The sequence below is a fragment of the Scyliorhinus canicula genome, chromosome 2, assembly GCF_902713615.1.
Source record: "Scyliorhinus canicula chromosome 2, sScyCan1.1, whole genome shotgun sequence".
Lineage (NCBI taxonomy): Eukaryota > Metazoa > Chordata > Chondrichthyes > Carcharhiniformes > Scyliorhinidae > Scyliorhinus > Scyliorhinus canicula.
In genome coordinates this window covers 8,370,512-8,395,905 of record NC_052147.1, presented here as the reverse complement: position 1 = coordinate 8,395,905, position 25,394 = coordinate 8,370,512, and the positions used below count along the sequence as shown (strand labels likewise).

At 48.0% G+C, this 25,394-nt stretch overlaps 1 protein-coding gene across 5 annotated transcripts in view; it reads left to right on the top strand.

Annotated features, from left to right (window-relative positions):
• The window catches only part of dglucy (D-glutamate cyclase), a 98,118-nt gene that overhangs the window by 34,769 nt on the left and 37,955 nt on the right, over nucleotides 1–25,394 (top strand). For 4 of the 5 annotated variants that reach the window (XM_038773391.1, XM_038773398.1, XM_038773368.1 and 1 more), the window contains 2 exons: nucleotides 16,267–16,378; nucleotides 23,309–23,462. In XM_038773391.1, the coding sequence (XP_038629319.1) occupies nucleotides 16,273–16,378; nucleotides 23,309–23,462 (260 nt within the window). In that variant the 5' untranslated portion in view covers nucleotides 16,267–16,272. Of the gene's footprint in view, nucleotides 1–15,329; nucleotides 15,414–16,266; nucleotides 16,379–23,308; nucleotides 23,463–25,394 lie in introns of those variants that run through there. The other variant, XM_038773377.1, reaches the window with a different exon arrangement.

The window sequence follows — 25,394 nt, the reverse complement described above, 5'->3', positions numbered from 1 at the left end:
CCAAACTTTCACATCGGCGGCGGTGCTTCCCTCAACGTCTGTGTGTGCGTGCAAATCCGTTCCCAAGAATATTTGGTTGCTCCCGATACCATCCTGCAATTAGCCATCGGAAATCTTCTTCCTGTGATTATTCTGCCATAATCCTCGTCACCAGTTTTCTGCTGCAGAGAGAAGAGGTACGGAGGTGCCCACGTCCGGATTCTTGTGAAACACGAGAGGTTTATTAAGGGTGTTGCTCATATAATCAAGGTGTCTATCTGCCCGAAACCTGTGCAAACACTGCTGACGTCACAACACACCATGTTACACAGAACCAGCAAGAATGTATTCCCAAATCCATAACACTAGCACTTTCTGTTTTTATATTTCAGATCTCCACTATCGGCAATATTTTGCTTTTTATATTAAAAAAATAGGAATATGAACATGCTTGTATGTATTTCACATTTGGCATAACATCTTATCTTGCACCCCTTTCAGTCTGTCGTTTTCATTTCTCAAACAAATTAAATCTGGAACTTGTTGTTCCCAAGTCTGATTTATGTGAGATAGAACAATGCTATGAGTTACATTCTTGTCAAACATCCAACGATGGGAGGAAAAATACAATGAATTTATTTACGATGTAAAAGGAACTAAAACGAACTTTGATAGAAAACAGAAGCTATTTTCCATCCTAAAATAGGTGGTTGGCTTACAGGATGTTCTGCACTGACTCAGCAACTGTTGTACAAACAAAAATAAACAACTGCCCAGAAATAGGAAATCCCTGCGGCTACAAAAGCATCACAAGTTGACTATTTTAGAGAGCTGCCTTGTATTGAAAGGTTTGTGAGCAGCCCCTGCAGGCTGATTTAAGACTTGCATGGATGCGGAAAGATTGAGATGAGTTGAAGTACAAATTGATTTGAAGCCTAAAAATTATCCTCGAGTCTAACTAGCGAATGGATAGGCAACAAATGCAGCCCTTGCCAGTAATGCTCACATCCTGAGGGTGAATATTAATGAAAAAGAAATGTAATATTTTTCTGCAAAATCATAATGGGGAAGAATTGGGTTATTTTAAACTGGTTAATGTAGCAGATGGGGTGGGATTAGCTACAGCATAATTTCCAAAAATTAAAGATAAACGACAACTGATTAATTTGATCAAGAATTTACACCTTCCTCTGTCACAACCCAGAAAGACAGAAGCCTCGACAATACTGCCAGTTTTCCACCCCTCACACTGGAGGAAAAATGACTGAGAAATGGGGTACAGGACAGCTTCACCTTGGAACTGCATTTCTGTCTCTCCATGGTATATGTATAAATTGTACATGTGTGTATGAGTATGTCTGTATTTATTATTGTATGTCTGTGTTTAAATCAGCGTGTCTGCATTTAAGCATCTATGTAGAAGTATCTCCATATTTATGAGCGTGGAATTTAATAGAACAACTGTGTATCTCACCTGCAAGCTGGAGAAATGGTGAGAGCCACTTGGGCATTTAACTGGGCAAGAAAATACAAGCTAAATGCTACAGATGCTGGGAATCTCAAATACAAACAGGAAGTGTTGGAAATACTCAGCTAGTTGGCAGCATCTTCAGTGAGAGAAAAGCAGAATTAACTTTCCAATCAAAAATGACTTCTTCAGTATTTCAGAGCTCATTAAATTCCCAATCAAAGCCTCATTGGCAATGGGGCAGGAAGGTTGTCCACGCGCATTTCCACTATGGACTTAATGAAGGTGGTAAGGCGACTGAGCCTCCATCCACCACTCTTCCATGTCATTAATTGCTCCCACCACTAACCTTGGCCATTAAACTTTGCCCTTAGTGTGTGTCTGTTGCATATGCGTATAGGTATGTCAATACGAACAAGAGTGAGCTCATCTGGCAATAAGACTGAGCTGTTCCCATGATTTTCTTCCCACTAAACAGCTGATCAGCCAATTTCCCTTGCTGGTTCCCATGCCAGGTGATATTTTAAACTGTTCTCTCTCCAGGTTTGGTCCCTTTATCCTTTAAATCCACTGTCATCAATATTTCCTCGAAAAAAAACAATCTTTGCCCCTACTTTTGGCTACCATCCTATGTCTAAACCTCCCCTTCCTCTCCATGGTTTTTGAATTTGTTGTCTCCTCCCAAATCTGTTCCCATATTTCCCAGAACTCCATGTTTGAATCCTTCCAAACAGACGTCCACTACAGACACAGTACCAAAACATCTCTTGTCAAAGTCACAAACAGTCCAATCTCTGATATCCAATACTGGATGAGCACAAATTTCCTCCAATTAAATATTGGGAAGAGTGAAGTTATTGTTTTTGGTTCCTGCTGCAAAGTTTGATCCCGAACTATAAACCTCATTCTTCTCTCTGGCAAATCTGAGATTAAGGCAGTCTGTTCACAACCTTGGTGACACATGTGACCCTGAGATGAGCTTGACCTTCCAACCGATCTCGATGACTGGGTATTTCCTTCTTTATAACATCGTCTGACTTTTCCCAGACTCTGCTCATCTGCTGCTGAATCCCTCATTGTTTCTTTTCTTACCTTTCAACTTGACTATTCTGACACACTCCTGGCTGGTATCCGACATCCTACCCTCCATATACTTGAACTCATCCAAAACTCTGCTGGCCATCTCTTAACTGCAGCATGTTTCTTTCCCCTATTGCTCTTGTGCTCACCAACCTACATTGGTTCCTTGTCGAGCAATATCTTAATTTTAAAATTCTCATTCATTTTCGAATCTCTCTATGATCTCTCCCTTCTTAATGTCTGTAATATCCCCCAGTTCCACACCCTCCAACATATCTGCACTCATCTAATTCTGACCTCTTCAGCATCTGTAATTTTAATTGCTCCACCGCTGGTGGTCCACCTTCAGTTTCCTCGGCCCAAATGTCTGGAATTCACTCTCTGAATGTCTCTTCAGAAACATATACTGAGTACTTCCAGGCAACAGAGCCTTCTAGGCAACACTGTACAAATGAAATGTGGACTGAGCAAAATGGTAGGGAATGGGAAATGAGGGATGGAGTGGCAACTCAGACATAGACGCGAAATGAGTGCTGATAGATTGACAAAGGCTTATCAAGAAGGAACTGGAATAAGGGGACTGTGAAAATGCTGGTCAGTTGGTAATAAGGGTGATACAAGAACAAAGAATCTTCACAATCTCAGGATGTTCGCAAAGCTCTTTATATCCAATTGAAGTAGTTTGAAGTGAATTCATTTTTGTAATGAAGAAACACAGTAGCCAATTTGCGCACAAGCTCCTACAAAGAGCAATGAGATAATACTCAGGAAATTTATTCCAGTGATATTCGATCAGGGATAAATACTGGGGAGGACAGACACCAGGATAACTCACCTGCTCTTCTTCAAAATAGCACCATTGTATATTTAACTTTTTTTTTAAAGTATGTTTATTGAACTTTGCCAAAATAACAATCAACCAACGAAAATGCAAAAGTGCAAAATCAAAAATTACAAGCAAATCTGAAACAAAAACACATAATTAAACTTCTGAAGGTAGACAAAGCTCGTAATTTTTTTTATCTGCCAGCAGCGTAGTATCTAATCTCCAGGATGGTCGTTGGGCAGGGTCGGAATTCAACAATAGATCAACAAAATGTGGGGTGTGGTCAAAGATAACAATAGCTGAATACTCAGTCGCCACTACTGAAGGGAGGAGAGCCTAACCAAAATTTAAAAAATCAATGCGGGGATATGCATGATAAACATGTGAAAAAAAGGAAAACACACCAGCGATCTACCCTCCTTATCTATGCCATAAAAGAGGATAAAGGCCTGGATATCCTGGATGGACAAGATATTTAGGTTTGGAACGATCCAATGACACTGAGAAGATAAAGTAAAAAGATCGACCCAAGATGTCCACCGAGCCAAGTCAGATGACTCGACAAAGGAAAACCAACTGACATTATCAGCAAACTAACACTATAACCACCCAAATATGCCAGATTGAAACAGTGACAAACAACATCTCATCCTAAAGCCTATAGTTAATGAAACACAATTAAACAAAAACTCTAAGCACATTTGAAAAGAAAAATGAAAATCGCTTATTGTCACAAATAGGCTTCAAATGAAGTTACTGTGAAAAGCCCCTAGTCGCCACATTCCGGCGCCTGTTGGGGGAGGCTGGTACGGGAATTGAACTAGCGTTGCTGGCTGTCATGATATGCAGACACACACATTATGATATACAGGCAGGCACAGACAAGCAGCTAATGAACACAGACAACAGGACATGACCAATAAGCAGGCAGGACACTCAGGTGTGGGATCTGACTATAAAAGACACGAGGCACTCACACTCCGCCTCTTTCCACTGATGAACATCTAGAGAGTCAGTCAAGGGTGTTGTTACAATCTCACACCTCCACCACGTGGCTAAGAGCTAGTCTGGTTCCGTCAGACAGAGTAACCACACTTAAGTTAGCAGAGAGTCGAACTTGCAGAGAACTGTGCTAACTGTGCTATTAGTTCAATAAACCTGGCTGAACTAACTTCAATGTGTGGAGTATCTTTTTGATCTAAGCTGCATCCAGTTGCAGCCTGTGTTATACCAGTGTACCTAACACGACACTGGCCTGCTTTGGTCTGCTTTAAAAGCCAGCTATTTACCCCTATGCTAAACCAGCCCCTATTTTGAAAAATTATTGTAATGAGTTGCAGAAAACCTTCTAACACTATTCCCGTTAACTAACCCCTTTGTTAGCAGGGAGAGTTCCAACTGGGAAATAAGAGCTTATTTGGCTTACAACACCACACTCGTGCTTAATTATCATGTCCAATGACAACAATGAAAAGAGAAAGGGAACAATAAATTGATGTAACACCAAATAGCAGAGATCTCTCAAATATAACCAAAGGCATTAAGAGCACACCCCAAAACTGAATATAGAAAGACATAAAATAAATACGAAGTGCCCGTCCACAGAGCCAAAGGACAGATCAAACCATGTCCAACTTGAGCTTTCGAACAAAGGAGTCCGCATCTCCTGGCAGGTCAGAAAATTGGACTTTTCCCCAAAGGTCACTCTAAGGCGAGCTGAATAGACCATTCTGAACTTGACGCCATTCTTATACAAGATAACTTTCACTCCGTTAAAAGCAACTTTTTTCTAGATCCGCACTCAGATCTTGGTACAACCAAATGGAGTGGCCTTCGCACTTGAGATCACAAGGTTTCCTTGCCCATCGAAGAACCTGTTCCTTTTCTTTTAAACTATGAACCTTTACAATCACCGCACAAAGCAGATCTCCAGCTGAAGGCTTTGGTCGAAGTGAGCAATGGGCCCGGTTTAATTCTGGGGGGATGTAAATAAACCCTCATTCACCATTTGGGGGTGGGGGGGGGGGGCACGATAGCACTGTGGTTAGCACAGTTGCTTCACAGCTCCAGGGTCCCTGGTTTGATTCCCGGCTTGGGTCACTGTGTGGAATTTGCACTTTCTCACCGTGTGTGCGTGGGTTTCCTCCGGGTGCTCCGGTTTCCTCCCACAGTCCCAAGATGTGCAGGTTAGGTGGATTGGCCATGCTAAATTGCCCTTTGTGTCCAAAAAAAAAGGTTGTGTTGGGTGCGGTTACGGGGATGGAATGGGGTTGGGGGTGTGGGCTTGGGTGGGATGCTCTTTGCAATTGACGGTGGAGACCCGATGGGCCGAATGGCCTCCTTCTGCACTGTAAATTCTATGACATTGTAAAACATTCCCGAGAAATATTAAGTAGGGGTGTGGACTTCAGATCCCTCTGGTAACCCCACAATACGACTGCTCTGCCTCTCGGATCTATTCTCTAAGGCATTGAGTTTGCTTTTAATTACTTGTTACTTTCAACCACCGAAGTAAGATCGACCTCCAGGGAGGTGCTCCGATCACTGTGATCTGATAATGCCGCCTCCATGCGCTTAATAGTAACTCCATGAGCTTCGATGGTCTAACTTGTGTTTTCAAGAGCCAAACAAATGGTGGCCAAGGCCGTATCAATTTATCTCTTAAGATCTACCACTGTGCTTTGTTGGTGTTTATCAAGCTCGCTCACCAGAATGCTGGTGAGAATCTCAACAGTAGAGTGGTCGGAGAGGAAAAATCCACCCTGCTATCTTACCTCCAGAAGATCCCTGAGAGGCTTTGGAATCAATCGATGGATTATGGCTTGAATTCTTCTTGTCTTTACCTCTACTGGGCATCTCCAAAAAGGGAAACCTCTCTTCCATTCAATTACTCCTGAGAAAGAAAAGGTCCGTGGCACCAGAAAAAAGTGCAAAGAAAATCAGCTTTCCAGCGGGAGCCACCTCGTGCGCATCATCCACTTACATCGCGCCACCGGAAGTGCATATCTTTTACATCTACCTGAGAGGGTAGATAGGGACCTCAGTTTACAAACCATCTGAGGCACCCTCAATTACGACGCGAGAGCGAGGTCGGTAATCAAAAGGCTTTAATCTACAGAGAACTGAACAGCATCCGAGAGAAGTGTGCTCACCACATGGAGCCTTATCCTATATACCGTTTCCTGGGGGGTAGCCAGAGGCGGAGTCCCCCAGGGTTCCAAGCATCTTAAAGGGGCAAGGTATTAAAGGTCAGGTACCGTTTACAGCAGTTATTAATACCGTTCATCACACCATCTAAAAGCTATCACATCCAGCAGTGTAACAGCCCTCAATACTGCACAAGGAGTGTCAGCTGACATTTTACACTCAAGTCTCTGGAGTGGGGTTTAGTCCTACAACCTTCTGACTCAGACACGAGTGCCACCCATTGAACAATCATTGATGCAGTTCTCTCGATTGCTGACTGAAAGGATCAGTGCAGTGTTATTCACCCATGACGCATTCACTGATGTGACAGGTAAAATCCTCTGGCCTTCTTCTCAGCATCTTTTAGTAAAAACTGATGATTAAGCTGCCCCAACTTAACCTCTTCTTAGGGGATGATTCATGCTTTGTTATTGCTTCCACCCTCAGGTATACCATTTAAATAACCTTTCTTCACATGTGAACCATCAATAGGAACATGGGATGAGGATGATGCCATTCAAACTTATGAGCCTGCACAGCCACTCAACTAGATCATGGCTCAGCTTCTGCATCAGTCAATTTCCCCCATATCCCTTACGTCCTGGAGGTATCCGCCCCTCAACCCATCCCCTAATTAAGCGCCCTCCCACAGATATCCCTCACCCTCCCTTGACCCAACTACCAGCCCCTCCAATGACCAAATCCCCTGACTCAACCACACCCATCCACCAACCACACCACACCCACCCTAACATGACCTCTAGCACCGCCAAATCTGACCTGCCTGACCCCTAACCTGACCGACCAGCAACTTCTCCCCCAATGTATAACCACCCCTCACACCCCCACTGACCAGATCCTCTTCAACCCAACCTGATCCAACCACCACTCCCATCCTACTCCATCCCACCACCGACTCGACCATCACTCTACCCCACCAGGCCTCCCCAGACCTGACCCTCAGTCCACAGACCTTTCATTACCCTCAACCCCCACCCCACCAATTTCTGAACCCCTCCGTGTCCAAACCCTACCCACATAATGTCTGAACTTCTCCCCCCAATGTCCGACCTCCCTTCCATCCCCCACCTCCTCTGTTGTCTCAACCCCAATTGCCACATTTCATTTCCTTACTTCAGAAATTTAGCTTTTGTTATGATCCCCTGGGCTACTGTACTATCAATTCCAGCCCCACTTGACACGGAGTCACTACACAATTGAAATTAATAAATAATTCTTGGAAAAATACTCAAAGTCTTTGCCCCTTGGCAGCCCAATAATGACAGTCACCAGATTTGTAAATTTAAACACAATTAATTTTATTAATAACAATAACTATGATTACATATGCAGCAGATAAAATAGGTTAACTATTATCTAATATTTAACCCCCACTTAAACGTGCCCTACCCTCTACATACACACAAGCCAGACAAACACAGAGGGGAAAAGAGGGGTGACAAATAATGATAAACGTAAAATGGATACGAGTCTTTGTTTCAGATGGTTGTTTTCTCGCACACCTTTCTTCATCCTAGGCTTCCAGTTCGAGGTTTCTGTTTACAGTCGGTAATGGGTTTCACTGTAGATTAATTCAGGTCTCTGTGCAGTTATTCAGCTTTTATGGAGAAAAACGAGAGCGAAAGAGGGAGCAGCTTCTTCCCTCTGAGTGTCCCCGACTCCAACTGTCCTTCCTGAGTTCTCTGAAAAATCATCCCACTCAGCAAGATCCAATCACCGCCTGTTACTGGGCAGAATATGGGCTTTTGACCAGTTCATTGGCCACCAACCAAATAATCGAACCGAGTCCCACAGATCTCTCAGGTGCCGAAATGTCTGGGTTTTGCTGTCTGAAGACTAGCACAGTGTCCCCTTTTATAACTTTTGAATTCCTCATTTCCCCTACTCGACTTAAAGATACATGCCCATTTAGCATCCATGGATCAAAATGATGACAGCATAAATAAAGAAAGGGGAAAAAAGGGAATCAACAAGAAGGGCCCGTCCTCTTCTCCCTGCTCTATTATTTTATTTTTTTTAGAAAATATTTTATTGAGGCATTTATAATTTTAACATTTTAAACAACAGAGATCCAACACACACAAAAAACTCACAATAACATAGGGGCAGCAGGGTAGCATGGTGGTTAGCATAAATGCTTCACAGCTCCAGGGTCCCAGGTTCGATTCCCGGCTGGGTCACTGTCTGTGTGGAGTCTGCACGTCCTCCCTCTGTGTGCGTGGGTTTCCTCCGGGTGCTCCGGTTTCCTCCCACAGTCCAAAGATGTGCGGGTTAGGTGGATTGGCCATGCTAAATTGCCCGTAGTGTCCTAATAAAAGTAAGGTTAAGGGGGGGTTGTTGGGTTACAGGTATAGGGTGGATACGTGGGTTTGAGTAGGGTGATCATGGCTCGGCACAACATTGAGGGCCGAAGGGCCTGTTCTGTGCTGTACTGTTCTATGTTAACATACCCAACTTCCCCCAGCCCTTGAACCTAATTACCCATACATTAGATTCCCTGCCCTTATTCGTCACTTCCATGCCTCCCCCTCCCTCCCCCCTTCCTGCTGACAGTCAATTCTCCGTGAAGGAGTCGATGAACGGCTGCCACCTCCAAGCGAACCCCTGTAATGAACGTCTTAAGGCTAACTTAATTTTCTCTAGCTTAAGAAACACTGCCATGTCACCGACCCAAACACCTGACTTTGGAGGCTCCATGTCCCTCCTTTGCTCTGCCTCTTTTACACTTCGACACCGGAGCTAGGGACCTGCACTGTCTGCGTTTCACCCAATCTGAGTCAGGAAGTTTGTGTGAGGCAGGCCCTTAAGAATTCTAGCACAGTTAAGCCAGTAGATAGTAGCAATCCAATGCTGATTGCCACTGCAGGGAAGTTATGCCCAAAATCTTTATGGCTAGTGATGCACTATCGATTACGCAAAGACGAGAGTAGGATGTAATCGAGGCTATATTACACTGAGATGTGTGGATCTGGAGCTTCTGGAATTGTCTGGCGCAGACCCGATGTACGCTTCAAAACAGGCTAGCCAATGTTCAAAGTCCTTTTTGGCGTTGTCTGCTTGAGGATGCAGCTGCAGGCGATCCGGCTTGATGCGGAGGTCCATCTCTAAAAAACTCAGTGTAATAAATTGATGCACTATCAATTACGCAAAGACGAAAGTAGGATGCAATCAAGGCTTTATTACACTGAGATGTGTGGCCTCCTACAGCAGCTGACAAAATGGTTGCTGTATGGGGAGCACACATATTTATACTCCACCTGCTGGGCGGAGCCAGCAGGCAGGGATCTACTCCCGTACCTGTAGTACAGGGACCTTACCATAAAGCACCTATATGAACATCCTATATATACAATACATACATCAGTGATGATTACCACATTCACCCCCTGTTAAAAAATGAGTCCAGCGAAGGTGGTGGAGAATTATATACAGAAAGTTATGTTTTAAAAGTACAGATAATATTACAAATTCAGGCGGTCCGGTGCCTTGATCTGTCGTCAAGAGCGCCGTAGTGCTGGTGGCGACTCCAGTGGCGGCTTGGTCTTCGGTGACTCCGGGAGCGTGTCGAAATACTCTTCATCCCCGGGTGTGGGCAAGGGGAGGATGGATTGTCCCGGAGCGGGGGCTGCGGTTGGGTGCGCCGGGGGAAGGGAGGGTGGCACTGGGTCGGAATGGGGGGTGGTGTGTGGGGAACTAGCTGGTGCCAGGTCCCTGAGGGAGACTGTGTCTTGCCGGCCGTCGGGGTACGCTACGTAAGCGTACTGCGGGTTGGCGTGAAATAGCTGTACCCTCTCAACCAACGGGTCTGCCTTGTGGAGTCGAACGTGTCTACGGAGGAGAACGGGTCCTGGGGTTGCCAGCCATGTCGGGAGCGAAACCCCGGAGGTGGACATCCTGAGGAAGGCAAAGAGACGTTCATGGGGGGTTTCATTAGTCGCGGTGCACAGGAGCGACCGAATGAAGTGCAGTGCATCGGGGAGGACCTCCTGCCAGCAGGAGGCCGGGAGATTTCTGGACCGTAGGGCCAGCTGGACGGCCCTCCAGACCGTCCCATTCTCCCACTCCACCTGCCCGTTTCCCCTGGGGTTGTAGCTGGTCGTCCTGCTCGAGAAAATGCAGCCTGTTGAGCAGGTACTGGTGCAGCTCATCGCTCATGAATGAGGATCCCTGGTCGCTGTGGACATAGGCGGGGAAACCGAACAGAGCGAAGATGGTGTTGAGGGCTTTGATGACGGTGGCAGACGTCATGTCGGGGCATGGGACGGCAAAGGGGAATGGATATATTCATCGACCACACAGAAATTACGTGTTGCGGTCGGTGGAGGGGCCCTTTGAAGTCCACGCTGAGTCGTTAAAAGGGGCGGGAGCCTTTACCAGGCTGGCACGGTCTGGCCGGTAAAAGTGCGGTTTACACTCCGCGTAGACCTGGCAGTCTCTGGTGATCGCCCTGACTTCCTCGATGCAGTAGGGCAGGTTGCGGGCCTTAATGAAATGGTAAAAACGTGTGACCCCTGGGTGACAGAGGTTGTCATGCAGGGTCCGGAGTCGGTCCACTTGTGTGCTGGCACATGTACCTCGGGATAGGGCATCAGGGGACTCGTTGAGCTTACCGGGGCGATACAAAATCTCGTAACTGTAGGTGGAGAGCTCGATTCTACATCTAAAGATTTTATCATTTTTGATCTTGCCCTGCTGTGTGTTGTTAAACATGAATGCAACTGACCGTTGGTCAGTGAGGAGAGTAAACCTCCTGCCGGCCAGGTAATGCTGCACAGCTTCAACGATGGCTTGGGCCTCTTTATCGACGGAGGAGTGCCGAATTTCAGAGGCATGGAGGGTGCGGGAGAAGAATGCCACAGGCCTGCCTGCCTGGTTGAGGGTGGCGGCCAGAGCGACGTCTGATGCATCGCTCTCCATTTGGAATGGTAACGTCTCGTCGACTGCGTGCATTGGCGATGTCGGCCTTGATACGGTTAAAGGCCTGGTGAGCCTCGGCCACAGAGGTAAAACAGTGGATTGAATGAATGGGCGGGCCTAGTCCGCATAGTTTGGGACTCACTGGGCGTAATGCGAAAAGAACCCCAGGCATTGTTTGAGGGCCTTGGGGCAGAGGGGGAGGGGGAGTTCCATGAGGGGGCACATGCGATTGGGGTTGGGCCCCAGAACTCCGTTCTGGACCACATAGCCGAGAATGGCTAAGCGGTTCGTGCTGAACATGCACTTCTCCTTGTGTGAGGTTGAGGAGAGTGGCGGTGTGGAGAAATTTGGCAAGGTTGGCGTCATGGTTCTGCTGATCGTGGCTGGAGATGGTGACATTGTCCAGGTACGGGAAAGGGCCCGCAGTCCGTACCGGTCAACCATTCGGTCCATCTCCCGTTGGAAGACCGAGACCCCGTTGGTGACGCCGAAGGGAACCCTAATAAAGTGGTAAAGGCGGCCGTCTGCTTTGAACGCAGTGTATGGGCGGTCCACCTTGCGGATGGGGAGCTGGTGGTAGGCAGATTTCAGGTCCACTGTCGAGAAGACCCGGTACTGTGCTATCTGATTGATCTTATCAGATATCCGTGGGAGGGGGAACGCGTCGAGCTGCGTGTACCAATTTATGGTCTGACTGTAGTCAACGACCATCCTGTTTTTCTCTCCAGTTTTGACCACTACCACTTGGGCTCTCCAGGGGCTGTTGCTGGCTTCGATGATGCCTTACCGAAGCAGCCGCTGGACTTCAGACCAGATGAAGGTCCTGTCTTGGGCGCTGTACCGTCTGCTCCTGGTAGCGATGGGTTTGCAATCCGGGGTTAAGTTTGCAAAAGGGGAAGGTGGGTCGATCGTAAGGGTCGCGAGGCCACACACAGCAAGGGGTGGTCGGGGCCCGCCAAATTTCAGTGTTAGGCTCTGGAGGTTGCACTGAAAGTCCAGGCCGAGTAGCAAGTCAACACAGAGATTGGGGAGGACGTGGAGGCGGAAGCCGCTGAACTCCATGCCCGGGACAGTAAGAGTGGCGATGCAGTACTCCCCAATCGCCACGGAGTGGGATCCGGAGGCCAGGGAGATTCTCTGGTTAGCGGGGTGAACTGCGAGGGAGCAGCGCCTTACCGTATCAGGGTGAATGAAGCTCTCAGTGCTCCCGGAGTCCAGCAGGCAGGAGATCTCGTGTCCGTTGACCTTCACTTTAGTTGAAGCAGTTGCAAGGTTGTGTGGTCGAGACTGGTCAATCGTGACCGAGGTGAGACGCGGCTGGTCATCGGCGGTTGCAGGCGATGAGCGGCCGGATGCAGTGCCAGATGGGCAGGGGTCCAGAGTCGGGTAAGATGGCGCCGCCCACGAGCCGCACGTGTCGTGGGGGAGGCAAGATGGCGGTGCCCGTTGGTCCTGGGAGGAACAAGATGGTGGTGCCCACGGGCCACACATGTTGCGAGTCGAGCAAGATGGCAGTGTCCACTGGCCGCACGTGGTCCGAGGAGGGGAAGATGGCGGCGCCCACTGGCCGCATGTGGGGGGTGCCGAGACAATAGCGGCGATTGAGTGGGCCTGGCACACTGCAGCGAAATGTCCCTTCTTGCCACAGGCCTTGCAGAGGACGCTCCGCACCGGGGCAGTGCTGTCGGGGGTGTTTTGACTGCCCACAGGAGTAGCAATTGGGCCCCCCGGGATTGGTTGGCTGCCGCACGGCACAGGCGTGGGGTTGGCTGAGGGTGGTCACTGATGAGGTCCACGATGGGGCAGCCGTCTGCGGAGTCCATGATGAACGGGGGGGGTGGGCCGCGCGGTCGGGGGCATAGGCCTGAATGTTGCGTGATGTGACCGAAAGTGAGAGTGCTAGTTTTTTGGTCGTCGCGAGGTCGAACGTGGCCCCCTCTAAGAAGCGCTGGCGGATGTAGTCAGACTCTATGCCCGTAACAAATGCGTCTCTCATTAGCAAATTTGAGTGTTCTGTGGGCGAAACGGCCTGACAATCACAGTCTCTAACTAGGGCGAGAAGGGCGAGCCAGAAATCTTCCACAGACTCACCGGGAAGTTGGCGCCGCGTAGATAGGAGGTGTCTGGCGTAGATTTTGTTAGTCCGCGGAGCGTAGTTTTCCTTCAGTAGCGCCGTGGCCTCTGCGTAGGTCGGTGCGTCCTGGACGAGTGGAAAGACGTTGGAGCACAGCCGTGTGTAAAGGATCTGGAGCATCTGGAATTGTGTCTGGCGCAGACCCGATGTACGCTTCAAAACAGGCTAGCCAATGTTCAAAGTCCTTTTTGGCTTTGTCTGCTTGAGGATGCAGCTGCAGGCGATCCGGCTTGATGCGGAGGTCCATCTCTGAAAAACTCAGTGTAATAAATTGATGCACTATCAATTACTCAAAGACGAAAGTAGGATGTAATCGAGGCTTTATTGCACTGAGATGTGTGGCCTCCTACAGCAGCTGACAAAATGGCTGCTGTACGGGGAGCACACATATTTATACTCCGCCTACTGGGTGGAGCCAGCAGGCAGAGATCTACCCCCGTACCTGTAGTACAGAGGCCTTACCGTAAAGCACCTATATCAACATCCTATATATACAATATATACATCAGTGGTGACTACCACAGCTAGAAATCTATCTATCTCTATCTTGAACATGCTCAATGATTGAGTTTCCACAGCCTTCTGTGGTCAAGAATTCCAAAGATTCACCACCCTCTGAGTGAAGAAATTCCTCCTCATTTCAGTCTTAAATGCCCTATGTTTTAATCTGAGACTGTGTACCCTGGTTCTAGACTACCCAGGGGAAACATTCTTCCTGCATCTATTGAACTCTGTAAGAATTTTGTGCACCTCAACGAGGTTGCCACTCATTCTACTGAACTCTAGAGGTAGAGGCCCAATCTCCTCAGTCTCTCCTCGTATGGATGTCAGCAGATGAGGGCATCAGAGCCTGGCTTGATCCTGTCCTCAAATGAAAGCTAAAAAAGGTTGGAAACACACTGCATCACAGCAGTATCTGTAGACAAGGTTAGGTGATGACAATGTAATATTGGGCTCCCCCACTGGTCTCTAGATCGGAAATGTTAGATCAAGGGGTGGGATATTCCCAAGATGTGGTTAGAATATTGTGTGGCATCAGCCCAGGTTAGGTTTGAGGTGTTCACTTGACCTTCCTAGTTCAAGTTGAAGACCGACTTAGCCATTGAGAGACCCATCTGATTAGCTAATCATCCTTTTAGATTTATTCCATCTCTTCGTATAGACTTCTGAAAGAAAAATCTGTAACCAGAGAGTGGTAATGATGTTATCAGAAGAGAGATTTGAAATGTCATGAATAATCATCAATTTATTTCAGTCTGATTTGCATTGGCCCCTGTACATTATAGTTTTACTGATATTTATAAATAGTTGTACTTAGTGACGATATATTGTGGATAATACATGCCTTCATAGTAATTGCAGGCACATCCAAAATTATTACTCTTCTCACATTGATGTGCCGCAAGCATTTGTAGCTGTGGGTGGACATACACATGGACTGCAATGATGTAAGAAGGAGGCTCACCACCACCTTCTCAAAGACAATTAGGAATGGGTAATAATTGCTGGCATCACCAACGAATCCCACATCCCGTGACAACATTCAGGAAAAAAAGTAAACGCTAATCTGGCTCTGACATTCCACCAATGGTTGATGTTAAACATTAGACAATTTTGTAAAATTTGTGAAATGGAGCCGAGAGAGAGTGAGTGAGTCATCTCCTCACTAATCTGGTTTAAACTTTCATTTGACTCAGCTCTGACTAAATTGAGAAATCTGAATTGTGTAGCTGCCTGTTCATGAAAGGCATTTTCATTTAATCATGGATGGTGGAAATCTGGATCCGTCGATGTACGATGAGGTACAGTATAGTTCAAGTCAGCTGGAAAGTCTTTCTGGATGTTTGCGTTTTTTATGTTTGTTGATGAAAAGCCAAAGTTTTAATAATGAATGTCACAGAATCAAATGTCATGGGCAACACGGTAGCCCAGTGGTTAGCACCGCTGCCTACGGCGCTGAGGATCTGGGCTCGATCCTGGCCCCCGGGTCACAGACCTTGTAGAGTTTGCACATTCTCCCCGTATCTGTGTGGGTCTAAGCCCCACAACCCAAAGATGTGCAAGGTAAGTGAATTGGCCACGCTGAATTGACCCTTAATTGGAAAAAAGTAATTGGGTACTCTAAATTTAGAATAAAAAACAAGAATTAAATGTCACATATTTGGCAACATATGCTCAGCTGTCATGATGAGAATGTCACATGATTAAACCGCCAAATATGCTTCCAACCAGAGTTGACAAGCCTGGTGTGGATCGGTGGGTAATTGTATGGGACAGCATAATTCTCGAAGGGTCAAGAAAAGTTGGGAGATATAATATAGATAACAGAGCGAGAGAGAATATGGAGGGAGAGAAACAGTACATCTCTTTGTTGTAAAATTCAGAGACGTAATTGGATAATTACAGAGAGAGTTAAAATACATAACAGCAAAATACAACTTTGACAGGTGTGTCTGGAGTGTTTAAACTGGAGCAGAATGTGAAAGGGCCAGTTCCCCATAAACCCCAGAGCCTGCAAACAGAAACTGGTGTTAACCTATTCTGATACAGGAGTGGAAAGCGATGTGATCGTGTTTATTTGTGACTTTTATTAATGCCAGTAGCCATGAATCTCTCCTTTCTTTGAATGGACTGTGTATTTTCTATTGCTCTCAGGATCTAATGATGTTGAACGCTCGCTTCCTGAAGTCTGTGCTGCCGGCCTCCGCCAGAAGTTTGATCCGAACCGGAATGCTGCGGGCTGTGGCCACCTCCGGGATTTCCAAAGGTACGGGCCAAATATCCAACCCTTCTGCTCGCTCAGTTTTGCTGAACAAGCAATTCCGGGTCATTTTGTGTTAACAAAATCTCTCTGATTGCACTTACAAACATACAGCTTCCCAAGCCCAGAAAGCACCGGCAAAATTTTAATTTAAACTCGCTCTGTAGGAAAATCATGAGGTCAGATACAACGCCTGCAAAGTGCTTGTGATGATCGGAATACCTTGCCCCTTTAAGAGGCTTGTGATGATCGGAATACATTGCCCCTTTAAGAGGCTTGGAACCCTGGGGGACTCCGCCTCTGGCTACGCCCCCTGGGAAACAGTACTTAAGAGGAGACTCCATTTTGCGAGCACACTTCTCATGGAGGCTGCCATTGTTCACTGCTTATTAAAGCCTTTGATTACTGACCTAACTTTCGTGTGGTAATTGAGAGTGCCTCAATTTAATAAGCAGTGCACATCAAGATGGACAGCGGTCTGAAACCAGAGAGACTCAACCTGGAAGGCAGGACGCCTGAAGCCTCGGAAATCTTTAAACATTGGCTCCGGTGTTTTGAGGATTATTTGGACTCCTCAACGTCTGATGTCGACAGTGCTCGCAAGCTGCGCTTCCTACATGGCCGGGTGAGCCACCGAATCTCTGCCATGATTGAAACCGCTACGACCTATGAGGCGGCGATCGAAATATTGAAGAAACGCTTCATAAAGACTACCAATGAGGTACATGCCAGGCATTTGCTCTCGACCTGCAGCCAGCGCTCCGGAGAAATGCTGGACGAGTTCGTGGAAAGACTCACCGCGCTCGCGAGGAACTGCGACCACAAAGCAGTGACAGCTGAAGAACACAGGGACTTACACATCCGCGATGCCCTTGTGTCTGGCATCAGGTCATCGTACATCTGGCAGCGGCTCCTAGAAGACGGGGCGAAGGATCTCCAAGGCACGGTAACGCTCGGCTTTTCTCTCGAAACGGCCCACCGTAACCTCCGTACGTACTCCGCGGACCTTACGAATCCCTCTCGATCCCCTCCAGACTCGGCCACGCTACAGGCCTGTGCCACGCGTCGATCCACTCACTCCGGGGGCTCCCCATGCTATTTCTGTGGGCAAGGCCAGCACCCACGTCAGCGTTGTCCGGCCCGATCCGCGACCTGCAACGACTGCGGGAAGAAAGGGCACTTCGCGAAAGTCTGCCTGGCTGGGCCCAAAGGCCACAAACAAAAGTCTTACCGGGCCCAGAAATCAAGCTCCCGGCCTCACAGACCCCGCAACGCGGCTGCACTGCGGCCAGACACGCCCACTTCTGACGCGTCATCGACCTCGTGCGAGTCATGGGAGTGGCCATCTTGGCGGCGGCCATCTTCGAAACCCGACACGTGCGACCGGCGGCGGCGGCCATCTTGTGACTCCGGTCGGCCATTTTGTGAGTCCGACTCTGACGGCCCGCACCTAGGAGCGATCACGCTTGATCAATCACGGCCGAAACACCTGCGAAACCCGATGATGCGGGTGCGAATCAACGGCCAAGACACTCCCTGCCTGTTCGACTCCGGGAGCACGGAGAGCTTTATCCACCCAGACACGGTAAGGCGCTGCTCCCTGCGCACCCATCCCGCCTCCCAAACTATCGCCCTCGCCTCAGGGTCCCATTTGGTTCAAATCACGGGGTATTGTGTCGCTGACCTCACAATTCAAGGCGCGAAATACTCCCGTTTTAAACTGTACATTTTTCCTCAACTCTGCGCCCCCCTGCTGCTTGGCCTCGACTTTCAGTGCAGCCACCGGAGCCTGACACTGAAGTTCGGCGGACCCCTGCCCCCACTCACAGTCTGCAGCCTGGCGACACTCAAAGTTGCGCCACCCCGCCTCTTCGCGAACCTCACTCCCGACTGTAAGCCCATCGCCACCAAGAGTCGCCGGTACAGTACCCAAGACTTGACTTTCATCAAGTCGGAGGTTCAGCGGCTACTAAAAGAGGGGGTCATAGAGGCCAGGAACAGCCCTTGGAGGGCCCAGGTATTAGTAGTCCGCTCCGGGGAAAAGCAACGCATGGTTGTGGATTATAGCCAGACAATAAACCGCTTCACACAACTCGATGCGTACCCACTTCCCCGAATAGCTGAAATGGTGACCCAAATTGCCCAGTATCGGGTATTCTCCACGGTTGACCTCAAATCGGCCTACCACCAACTCCCTATTCGCTCAGAGGACCGCCCCTACACGGCTTTTGAAGCAGCCGGTCGGCTGTTTCACTTCCTCAGGGTACCCTTTGGTGTTACAAACGGAGTCTCCGTTTTCCAGAGGGCGATGGATCAAATGGTGGACCAGTACGGCTTACGGGCGACCTTCCCGTACTTGGACAACGTCACCATCTGCGGCCATGACCAGCAGGACCACGACGCAAACCTGAGGAAGTTCCTCCAGACTGCCCGGGCCCTCAACCTCACCTACAACAAAGAGAAATGCGTGTTCCACACAACCCGGCTCGCCATCCTCGGCTACGTCGTGGAGAACGGGGTCCTAGGCCCGGACCCCGACCGCATGCGTCCCCTTAAGGAACTCCCCCTCCCCCGTAGCCTCAAGGCACTCAAACGGTGCTTGGGGCTTTTCTCCTATTACGCCCAGTGGGTCCCCAGATATGGGGACAAAGCCCGGCCACTCATTAAGACCACGGTTTTTCCTCTGACGGATGAGGCCCAGTCGGCTTTCAACCGTATCAAGGCCGGCATCATCAAGGCCGCCATGCACGCGGTGGACGAAGCCATCCCCTTTCAAATAGAAAGCGATGCATCAGACGTCGCCCTGGCTGCTACCCTCAACCAAGCGGGCAGACCAGTAGCGTTCTTCTCCCGAACCCTCAACGCCTCGGAAATTCGACACTTTGCAGTCGAGAAGGAGGCACAAGCCATAGTGGAGGCCGTGCGACACTGGAGGCACTACCTAGCTGGTAGGAGGTTCACCCTCATCACCGACCAACGGTCGGTCGCCTTTATGTTCGATAACGCACAACGGGGCAAAATAAAGAACGACAAGATTCTGAGGTGGAGAATAGAGCTCTCCACCTATACGTACGATATTAAATATCGCCCGGGGAAGCTCAACGAGTCCCCAGATGCCCTGTCTCGCGGCACGTGTGCCAACGCGCAATTGGACCGCCTGAGAGCCATCCACGATGACCTCTGCCACCCGGGGGTCACCCGGCTTGCCCACTTCATCAAGTCCCGCAACCTGCCCTACTCCACAGGGGAGGTCAAGACCATGACTAAGGCATGCCAGATCTGTGCAGAATGCAAACCGCAGTTCTATCGACCAGACAAGGCCCGCCTGATAAAAGCCTCTGGGCCCTTTGAGCGACTAAGCGTGGACTTCAAAGGGCCTCTCCCGTCCAACAACCGCAACATCTATTTCCTCACCGTCATCGATGAATTCTCCCGCTTCCCTTTTGCTGTCCCCTGCCCCGATACTACCTCGGCCTCCGTGATCAAGGCACTGCGCAGCATCTTCGCTCTGTTTGGTTTCCCCGCTTATATCCACAGCGACCGGGGTACATCGTTCATGAGCGATGAGCTGCGTCGGTACCTGCTCAGCAAGGGCATCGCCTCGAGCAGGACGACGAGCTATAACCCGCGGGGAAACGGGCAAGTGGAGAGGGAGAACGCGACAGTTTGGAAGGCTGTCCTCCTAGCCCTACGGTCAAGGAGTCTCCCTATCGCCCGCTGGCAGGAGGTCCTACCCGATGCCCTGCACTCCATTAGGTCGCTCCTCTGTACGGCCACGAACGAGACCCCTCACAATCGTTTGTTTGTCTTCCCCAGGAAGTCCACCTCTGGAGTCTCGCTTCCACCCTGGCTGACGACTCCGGGTCCAGTCCTACTCCGGAGGCATGTGAGGAGCCATAAAACGGATGCAATAGTCGGGAGGGTCCACCTGCTGCACGCAAACCCTCGTTATGCCTACGTCGAGCACCCCGATGGCAGGCAGGATACTGTCTCCGTGCGAGACCTGGCACCCGCTGGCTCTCCCACCGACTCCACCGATCCTCCCACCGACCCCCCCCTTCTACCGACGCTCCCGGCCCTACACTGAACGCCGACTTCGACAGCGCCCCCTCCATAACGCCCCCTGCCCCCCAGCTGACACCGACCACCCTAATCACTCCTGATAACCCCCCCTCTCCAAGGCGGACAAAGCTTCAGTCAACCGTGCTCCCGGATAGACCACCATCGGAACCGACCGCATCCACGGCGCCACCACCGGAGCGGCGAAAGTCAGCACGGACTATCAGACCACCACAAAGACTGAACTTATAATTTAAAAACACTTCATCCCCGACGGACTATGTTTTTTTTTAAACAGGGGGTGAATGTGATGATCGGAATACCTTGCCCCTTTAAGAGGCTTGTGATGATCGGAATACATTGCCCCTTTAAGAGGCTTGGAACCCTGGGGGACTCCGCCTCTGGCTACGCCCCCTGGGAAACAGTACTTAAGATGAGACTCCATTTTGCGAGCACACTTCTCATGGAGGCTGCCATTGTTCACTGCTTATTAAAGCCTTTGATTTCTGACCTAACTTTCGTGTGGTAATTGAGAGTGCCTTAGTGCTCAACGCATTTAAACATTGGGGTAGGTGTAAAAGTGGCGTTGCACCCAATCTGATTATGAATTGAAACTCTGGTGTAGGAAATAGGAATCCTCTTTAGGCTGCAGAGAGATCAAATCCTCTGGAATTGCCAGTTACATCAGCCCCTCCAGCCTTTCGTTATGAAAACCTGCTTTCCTTTGGAATTTACCATTGTGCTGAAGTCAGACATTTTTAATGTGGGAGCGTGCTTGTGGGAGGAGGATTGAACAGCTGGACCTCCCCCAACAAAGAAAAAAGGATTCAGCACTTCCAGCATTTTGAGTGCTATTTTGAAGTGTATAATGTGGACAAATGTGACAGCTCATTTGCATCCTGTAAGCTCTCATAATCAAATGACGACATACTTTGTGACATTAAGGAATAAATATAGGCGAGGTTAGCACTTTGGATGAAGCATTGATCTCGACCAAAAGATGGTCCTTTGACGGTGCAGAATTCCCTCAGTACTGGCACTGAGTTTAATGAATAAAGGTGCTAAGTGTGATGCTGTGAATCCTCAACTAAAGTGCAAGCCACGTTGCATCAATTGGTCTGAGGCAGGGTAGCAGCAGATGGGGCACTACCATTGAAATTAGCACTCTATCCATAGTGGGAGAAAAAATCGAAGAGGATCCCATTTGTGAATGCACACCAGAAGCCTTGTTAGAAAGTTTGAATGTGGGGACACGAGTTGAAGACATTCGCTGTGACTGCATTTTTTTCTTCATTCGAGAGATATAGATGTTGCTGACAGGTTTGCCTCTGTTACCTGTCTCTGGTTGCCCTGTGAAGATGGTAATGGCCTTTTGAATCACTGCAGCCCTTGTGTGGAAGCAGTTTGGAATGAATTGCTAGGATGACCTCAGAGCAGTAAGGGTCAATCACTTTGTTGTGGGACTGGAGTCACACAGACTTGGTACAGAGTTTGGGGCTCTTTTCCTAAAATACATTAGTGGACTAATTATATTTTTACAACAATCTGACAGCTTCATATCCCCTTTTACTTTAATGGTGAAATAACAATGTTCAGGGTGCTATGGTTGCACTTACACTTGCGTTGTCTGGATTATGAGCTCAGTAACATAACCACTGTACCATTGGTATCCTTGTCTAGACTGGCACATTTCAGTACCTTGGGTGAGGTATGATACCTCAGCAGGAGTTTGCAGATTCAGAAAAGCCAGCGAGAAATTGGAAGTAACAAACATGAGCCAACAGGCCTAATTTTACTGTAAAAATAATGGTGAGGCTAACAGCAGCTGCCATTATCTTTGTGCCGAAGCGCACAGCAGCTTCTGTCTGGTGTACACATGCCATTAAATGCAAATTACAGCAGTTTCAGTCCCCAATGTGCTCCTCCATAACCTGTGCTAAAATGGCACATCACTACGGGTTTCAATTCAAATGTATTGAACGTGGTGAAGTTCCTGACTTTCTAACATACATTCAGGGCGGCACGGCAGCACAGAGCACAGCTCCATAGCACCAGGGTCTGGTTCAATTCTCGCATGGATCACTGTCTGTGCAGAGTCTGCGTGTTCTCCCCATGTCTGCGTGGGTTTCCTCCAGTTTCTCCCCACAAGTCCCGAAAGACGTGCTGTTAGGTGAATTGGACATTCTGAATTCTCCCTCCGTGTACCTGAACAGGTGCCGGAATGTGGCGACTCGAGGATTTTCACAGTAACTTTATTGTAGTGTTAATGTAAGCCTACTTGTGACACTAATAAAGATGATCCAAATAGATTATCTAAACTAGCCACCGAAGGTTAGTATTTGCCCATTCCTGTCCAAGTACTCTTTTAATCATATGATGTGCCTTAATTGCTGTGAAACAACTACTCTGGCACACTTTGAAAGCATATAGTCTTATTCTTTCGGATTTTCATTATTATTAGATTTTGTCCATGCTTTTTAACCTTTTCCCTCTTAATCCAGCCTTTCTTTCCCCCTCTTTCTTTAGCTTGCAGTACTTGATATTGAATTTGCATTTTGGATTTAGACTGGTTTTGACTCCCCATTCCTCAATAATGATTCTTCAATTGGATTGGTTAAAGATTAACACAGTTGAATGCCCTTTTCACACAGGTCCCAGATGCCTTGTCAAGGGTATTCCACTTTTGGGATTTTTGGCTGATTGCCATGCTAAAGTCAATAGGATGTCTCTGAGCAGGTTCTTGTGAAATGAATAGCTGGTGCTATTTGCTCACTGCTTATGGGAAAATTCAATACCGCGAGTTATCTTTTCATTTGGTATTTTGAAAAGTTTAATTATTGTATGAAGTTACTCGACTTCTGGATTTATCCTCAAAAGGTTTCAAGCAAGCCAACATTGTGATAGTGGACAAAACATTGGCTGATGACTTTGAGAAGTTTTGCTGGGCAAACAATGGACCACTGCCATTACTGTACAGGAGTAAACCTGGCGAGTGGAGCTGCCCACCACTCAGCACCGATTCTGATATAAGGTAGGTTCAAATACACTTTACCTTGTCCGTGGTTTCCAAATGTAAGGTTTTTGCTCTCAGCACCAACTAGGTCGGAAAAATATTTTTTATGATTGACCAAAAGAAGGTTTTGGGAACTATGGGTCCACAACACCAAAATGTACGTAATTTGACACATAAGCAACAGACCAGTAATTTCATTGCAGTCGGCTACATGACAGCTTAGTGGCCAAGGACACCCAGCCAGTGTAGCACTGAGCCATGCAGACCAGATGTAACTGGTTTCAAACCTCAACTGGGGTTGAATCAGCTGATTGGAGCCAAGGACAGATATTGGAATATTTCATCTAATAATGTGTCCCAGTGCAGGAAAGAGCAGGACAAAAAGGTTTTTGAGAATCTGCCCAGATTCCTGCTCCAGATCCTAATTTGGTGACTTCTACTGGAAGGTTCAAATGATTGGTTGTGATTCCTCCCAAAGTCCAAAAGCTAACAAACACACCAGACTCACCAAAGGACTATTAGGGGTGTGTGCTCAGCACATGTGGAATGGTTACCCACCCACGGGTCATCAACTTCAGGAAGGTAATAAGGAAACTTGGTGCAGAGGGTGAGCGAACTACTGGAATCTTTAGCACATGACAGTCTAAACTCAGATTATCATTTTGTGCATTAACCTCTGTTTAATACTCTCAGACTTATCCTACAATTTGGTATACATTAACTCAGTGGTCATTTAAACTGCAAACTAAAAGCAGCTTTCACATATTAGTTCAAGTGACAGATTCCAAAAAAGATTAAAGATTAGGGATCAAAGATTGATACCATGTTTGTTTTAAAGATCTGTCTTCTCACTTTTTAGACTCACAACAAGAATGGTTACTTGGTTAACAACACCAGTGGGGCTTGACCTTCAGAACCTTCAGGAGAAGAAACATTTTTATTTTCAAAAAACAAAGTCCGAAAGATCAAGGACTGAGGCACTTAGACCCAATTTCACAACCAAATGGCTAACAAGATGTCAAGAGCTCTACCATTCATGTTTGAATGCCAGCTATGACTCAATTAGTTACACACTCACCTCTAACTCATGTTAATGTCTACCAGCCGGTCTTTGTCCTCTTGAAGTGTAACAGTAGCCTCCTCACAGAGCACAGTACTTCCAAGTTTTGTGTCATGTGCAAATTTTTAAATTGCAACCTGTATATTAGAATCAAAGAATTCACAGTGCAGAAGGAGGCCATTCGGCCCATCGAGTCTGCACCGGTCCTTGGAAAGACGACCCTCCCCAAGCCCACACCCCCACCCTATCCCGCAAGCCAGCAACCCCAACCAACCCCTTTTGGACACTTAAGGGCAATTTAGCATGGCCAATCCACCTAACCTGTACGTCTTTGGACTATGGGAGAAAACCGGAGCACCCGGCAGAAACCCACGCAGATTCGGGGAGAAAGTGCAAACTCCGCACAGACAGTGACCGGGAATCGAACCTGGGACCCTGGAGCTGTGAAGCAACTGTGCTAACCACTGTGCTACCGTGCCCCCTGTACATCTTAACCTAAGTGGATAATTATGATCAAGTAAAACTTAAGTACTGACCCCTGGATACTTCCGGTGGTGGCAATGAAGGAGTAGGTCGCACATTTGGTGGCTCTTACTCAGGTTGGACCTTTGGACCTTTTCCCCCGATTTTTTTTTTTGTCGGACTTGATTCGGTAAATTGATGGTAGAGGCAATTGTGAGGTGGATTCCTACATCAGTGCATAGAGAGGCGGACCAGAAGTGCTCGCAAAGGAAGAAATAGGCGAACAGAGAAGGCTTGGGCTGAAGCTGCAGCGGGAGACAGCATGGCGGATGACCAGAGGCTCGACGACCCAGCGTTGATGGAGCAGCTGATGCAGTTTATTCAGGAGGGCTTCGCCAAGCAGAAACAGGAATGCTTGGACCTGATTA